Source organism: Thermobia domestica, chromosome 14 (assembly GCF_964235325.1).
Source record: "Thermobia domestica chromosome 14, izTheDome1.hap1.1, whole genome shotgun sequence".
Taxonomy (NCBI): domain Eukaryota; kingdom Metazoa; phylum Arthropoda; class Insecta; order Zygentoma; family Lepismatidae; genus Thermobia; species Thermobia domestica.
The window spans coordinates 105,822,561-105,829,045 of record NC_137467.1 but is presented as its reverse complement, the minus strand read 5'-3'; the positions used below and the strand labels follow the sequence as shown (position 1 = coordinate 105,829,045).

General features: G+C 34.9%; 1 protein-coding gene across 1 annotated transcript; it reads left to right on the top strand.

Annotated features, from left to right (window-relative positions):
* The first annotated feature begins 18 nt into the window (after nucleotides 1-18).
* On the top strand, nucleotides 19-2,466 carry LOC145669940 (uncharacterized). Its single transcript, XM_081738284.1, has one exon. It carries the CDS (start codon nucleotides 19-21, stop codon nucleotides 2,464-2,466), a length of 2,448 nt encoding a protein of 815 aa, XP_081594410.1.
* Nucleotides 2,467-6,485: the final 4,019 nt, after the last annotated feature.

Genomic DNA, 6,485 nt, shown 5'->3' with positions numbered 1-6,485 from the left:
TTTTTAGTTTGTAAGAAGATGCCTAAGTGTTTTGTTTGTCATAGTGACTTAAGAACGAGTCAGTCTCTGTTACTTCATTTAAAATTTTGTCACAAATTAGGTGCCATGAGCCCCTTTCGTTGTGGGGAATCGTTGTGTGGACGCGAATTTGATAACGCCAATTCATTCCGCAAACACTTGCTGAAACACGAAAGAACAAGTACGGGTGGTGATGGGAACCAGCCTTTTCGTGGATACCAAAATGAGGTGTGTCACATCAATGTTGAGAGACAGTTGACTGATAATGGTGATATACCAATTGAAACTTCTGTGGAAAGCCTTTCTCTTGAAGATTACCGTGAGGCTGTAAAGGAGGAAGCCCTTCTTTTTATTACTAAACTGTATAGTCAATGTAACTTAACCAGAACTCATATACAAAACCTTTGCGACTGGGTACACGGGTTTATGGGCGGTAGTGTGATGCAACTGCTAAGAGAGAAAATTTTACAAACGCTTCGAGGAAATCATGTTGATGATAATACAGTAACTGAAGTAATGAACATGTTTAGTATAATGTCCAGTCCATTTTATAGCTTGGAAACCGAATATAGGCGATTTGGCATGTTAGAGACAATGGGCAGTTTGATAAAACCAATTGATTATGTTATTGGACAGAAATTATCTTCAAAGAGAAAGAAAGGCGAGGTTTCGGTGGAAACATTACAAGTGCTTGGAAAGTTTGTGCCTATGCGAAAAATGCTTAAACGATTTTTGGAGTTACCGAATGTTCTGTCAACGTTACTCCACTTCAAGAACAGTGCAGAACAAGAGACTGAAGTACTTTTCAGTAGTGTGCAAGGACTGCATTGGAGAAACGAGGTAACGGTTTCTGATGATCGTTTGATATTACCTTTATTTCTTTACTTTGACGATTACGAAATTAACAATCCTTTAAGTGGGCATGCTGGTACAAAAAAGATAGGGGTAGTTTATTATACAATTGCATGTATTCCACCGGAGTTTTTCGCGAAACTAGAGAACATATTTCTCGCCTTACTCTTTCATTCAAATGATAGAAAAACTTTCGGTAATAAAGCAACCTTTTCAATTCTTATTGAAGAGTTGCGTTTCCTAGAATGTGAAGGTATATGTGTAATGTATAATGGTTTAGAAGTACAGATTTATTTTAAGTTGTGTGTTATTACAGGTGACAATCTTGGATTGAATTCCGTTCTTGGCTTTACAGAGTCATTTTCTGCTAAGTACCCTTGCAGGTTTTGCCTTACATCAAAAACAGATTTACAGGCGCAGTCAAGAGAAAACGTCCGGAATTTGCGGGACGTTGAGAATTATGAACTACATGTAATTCTCGGAGATGCTTCACAGACAGGAGTAAAAGAGAATAGCACTTGGAACATGTTGCCGAGTTTTCATGTTACCAAAAATTACAGTGTGGACGTGATGCATGATCTTTTGGAAGGGGTGGGGAACTATGATATGATGCATATTTTGAAGTACTACATCAACGAAACACGTCTTTTCACAATGGATATTTTAAACAGTAGGATTTCGGCCTTTGCAAGCATGTCAGATGACGTAAATAAGCCGGCACCTTTATCTTCTGAAAATCTTGAAAAGAATAAATTAAACTTGTCTGCTGCTGAAATGTTATTTCTCATAAGGTACTTTGGTTTGATAATGGGTGACTTAATCCCCGAGGAAAATATCGTTTGGAAATTTTATATTCTGCTAAGAGAAATAACAGTCATATTAACATCAAAAGTTATTCACGTAAACACTTCTGAATTACTTTGTACATTAATTGAAGAACATCATGAGATATACAAATCTTTTTTTCAGGATACATTAAAACCTAAGCATCATCATATGGTTCACTATCCACGTTTAATGCGACATATAGGACCACTTGTTTTCACATGGTGTATGAGGTATGAATCCAAACACCAACCGTCCAAGATTGCTGCCCGTATTGCTTATTGTCGAAAGAATGTTCTAGAAACTATAGGTTTGAAACACCAATTGCAGATATGTTATAAGTTCTTTCAGAAAAACGGTTTTCATATTCAACAAGAAACTGGACCTGGAGCAAAGATATACCTTTCACAAGATCAGAATTTTCCATTGTTTTCAATGTGTTTACCTCCTTCGTTGTTGAAACTTTGTCGGTCAGTAGCTTGGTGCATATACAACGGATTTGTGTTCAAGTGTTGCATGGTAGCGTTCGAAATTCATGAAGATGGTTTAAACTTTTATAATATAAAAAAAATTTTGTTAGACGAAGAGTCGCACATTTTCCTTCTATGTAAGAAAATGAAAACAGTTGGCTATGACAGTCACTACTGTGCATATCATTTGTCTTTCACGCAAGAGTGGATCTGCATACCAGTAAATTTGAATTTTGCAGGGCCTCCTACGTATTATAAGATAATCGATAATGACAACATATATGTTTCTGTTTCGGTATGATTTTGTGTTGCATGTGGGGCAGTGTTTTCTAACATAATCGTAATAGGGCTCGAGCATAAGAAAATGTTTCTTAATCCATGTGATTTTCAGTCAAACAATATTATATCCACTAGCAAAGCATTTGCAATGAAGCATACATTCCTGTACTACTAGATGTTTTGCCTGCATGGTCCTATGGCCACCGAAGTAGGAACTAAACTTTTAAAAAACATGGTTGGTTCTATGTAAATTTTATACTGATTTTTTGTTCGGAATAGAAAAAGGTTACATATCGAGTGTAAGGAAAAGATCGCACAGCTTGGACAGAATCTGACTCTACAGCTGAAATGAAACGAAAATGTCTTACGATATTTTGTCCTCCGAGGTTCCCTTTTGAAGTGACAGACGGGTAAAATTTGGACTATGAGGTAACACCTTGCGGTACTCTGTAGAAACACGTGATATCGGCTTTGGAGTTTAGTTTAAACTTCTTCGTTATCTAAGGTTTTTTAAATCAGTTTTTTTTTTATTTTATTTTAACAACAAAATGGCTAGATTTGAAACGGCATGTTTTGTCATGATCTGGGCACAGAAAGCTTCTTTTTGTACGACATTTATTCAATTTGACATTTTAAATGTACGTTTTCATCTCTTCACATTTTCCCGCCACATTTCAGACCTTTTGCTGCATCCCATATTCCATACTTTTATTTTTAAAAAAAGAAGAAGAAAAAGAAAAATGACAAAGAGCTTTGAAGTTAGGTACCTTCGTTTGAAGTACGGCACTTTCCTCTACTCCACGATAAACACCATTCCAAAGTCGCTGCTATCAAGTGTTGTTACGGACAACCCGTGCGATATTGCCATATCGACCAAAGTTTGCCGGTCTCTCCCTTCCAAAAGGGGGCCTTAAAGGGCAACTTTATAAAGACATTTTCGTATCGTTTTAGCTGTAGAATCAAGTCTGTCTGCCTGTACTACCTTTTCCTTACACCCGATATATATAAAACCGCTTTGGAAAAGGAATCCGTGTACCCAGTCGCAAAAGTTTGTATGGGTTCGGGTTCCTTCATAAGAATGTAACTTGGATTTGCTAATGAAAAGGATTTAGTGTTACCGAAATGTGTTTAAAACAAAAGTTAAACAATATTGCGTGAAAGGAAGGTAAATCGTTGTCTGCCATTTTTAATTCTAAGTATTTTTTTTAATTGGGAAGGATGTCATGTGACACTAAGTTTAAGCTACTAAAAATATATTTATGAAAGCAGTTTTTAATGGGTTTCTGCAATTCTAATATAAATGTGTCAAAGTCAAGAACCGTATCTTGGGAAGGTGTCCGTCTTAAGAAAAACATATGATGCCATTAAATTCCGATTAATATTATATGGTAGTATGATGTGTCGTACGTCGAAAAGAATAGCTTTTATTGATTGCAAATACATTGCTAGTGGTCATAATATTTCTTCATTCAAAATCTCACTGAATTACATAAACCATTTACTATAACCTTTACTGAGTTCAAACTATACTGTGTTCTAATTTTAGAGTTGAAAATATGCTATTGGACGTAAGATTGAATCTAGGACGTCAGCCTGACGATTCCTGTTCTGATCCTTGGTGCACTAACAAAATTTTTACTCCTTAAAATGTAGATACTTGCAGGAGCTGCCCCAATTTCTTTGTTATACATTTTGTCTCCTCATTTTATTTTAAACTTATAAAAATAAGGAAAGTTTCTAGGAGAAATCGAATACTATTAAGGAATGAAAACCACAGGCGTGACGTCGCGAAAATCAAATGCCATTAACTCTTAAAAAGAGATAGGTACGGAAACATGTAGCGAACCTATGATAGAACATGAATCAGTAGATATTCTTTCGTATTGTAACGTTTATATTATGTGTTACGAAACGTTACGCTAACGATGGTTCTAATTATTGTCCCTTGTATTTAAGTATTTTATTTGTTCTTGTCCCTTTTCTTACAAGTCTTATTACTGCTTAGCAAATACTTTCGTATTATTGTTAGATGCAAATAATGCATATTGTACCAAGAAAATAATTTCAGAAAATGTAAAATAATAATAATTACTTCTAACGAAAATATTCGTCGTGAAATTGTGTCGTTTGTAATCCAGTCTGTGTGGGCATTTAATGTAAATTTTTGTTTGCGTTTATCATGTTAAATAATGTCTTGTGTATGATGGGGTACTCAGTTTCCGCAGTGTCTGTACAGTAAAATTCCGGCAGATGGCTCCTCGTGCATCACTTGGTGGTCAATGCTTAAGCGACTTTGTGCTAGAAGATCACGTTTAATTTTTGCATATATTTCCACTCGTGTGTTTCGTGATGGCAGTTTCGCTTGAGTGTTGTATACTGTTAAATCCTCGGCCCTTGAAGTTGATTTCCATTCTGAAGAAGAAGAAAATGTTACACGGTGCAGAGTTGGGTAAATCCGATGGAAAGTTAGTAGTATAATTTTTTTCACAGTCTTTACAGCAAGTCTCTACACAGCCTTTACAGTAATCCTCCCATGTTCTCTTCGTGGTACAAAATCCTATGCCGATTGACGGGTATCCTGAACGGACATTATTTTCAACCGATGTTCTGTCACTTTTAACATGCTCGTACGTTTGACCATGGCCTAAAGCATCTTTTCCAAATGTTGACTTCAACATTTCATGTGTTTCTGAAGCAGATTTTCTAGCTTTACCTAGTTTCATAAATTTCGTCACCTTCAATTTCGCTGTTACTCAGCGCATAACTGGGGGAAGATACGCTTAAAAACTAAATGCGACTTCCTAGGACAAAGCCGCTTAGGGCACTGACTCACAAAGGATGTACGAGGAATTGCTTGGTGGTGTTTAATCATTCTAGCTTAAACTTCACGAGCTGCAAAACTGTTCTGAAAACTTTTCAGTACTCCGTTATATACGGTACACTTTAGAAAGAAAGAAAAAAAATTGAGAGATTAAATGACATTAGAAATACGCACTACCAACTCCAAAAAGCTTTTTGAAAAATATGTAATAATAAAATGATAAGGAAAATTCAGTTAACATAGCGAAACACTAATTCAGTTCAATCTTCTAAGCTTTATTTTATGCATGTTTCCGTATTATTTATCAAACGTAGGAAGAAACACATTTATTATGATGTAGGTATTGACACTAAAGAACTACATGGTAGTTACAAAATTTTCCATTTAAAAAAAGCAGTCTTGTAACATGTTTTGTATTTTTTTCATATTATTTACATTTTTAATGCAAACGGTTACCAAGTTTCAAAAGAATTGTGTATATTTGTTAAGTTGTACTCATTTTTTTTCTTCTTGGTTTTCTGTCTAAGAAAAAACTTAGCAGTTTTGGTTGAAAAATGATTTATTGTATCAGTATTAGGAATGTGGAAAATAAATTAAAAATAAGTGCAATATGATCTTACAACAATAAAGCATTAGTGTTAAATTCATTAATAATAAAACGAATCAGCCATAAATCGTAATATAATATATGCATTATCAGTAAAACAGTAAGTCTGCGTCTAATGGAATAATACATATATATATTTGTTTTCTTCTGATTCCTGTTCTGTGTGAATCAGTTTAAGCACAAATACTTGCCACTAAATTTTCAAGTTTGAATTTAGAATGTGAAATGAATCAGCATTTAATTTCATTTGATATTCATTTACATGCTCCTTACTAGAATCAATATATTTCTTGCTTGTATGCATACCGAAGTCGTAAGGAAATGAACTTTAGAACACTAACTCCTCTACTATGATTGACAGAGTTGATGTACCATATTCCGCTCAAGGGAGTAAAACTTTCAAATTTGAATATTTCATAGTTTTGTGTTGAAACGTAACGGATATGGTGGAGGCGGATTGTCCTGCGAAGAACGTTTTTCTTTGTAGTTTTAAGGACTTTACGAGGACCAGGGTATTCAAAGTTCATTTTCCTGCGAATTCGAGTTCTGAATCACCGTGTATATATGTGTATTGTATTAAGTGAATCTTGATTCTTCAAAACTTCTAGTTTAT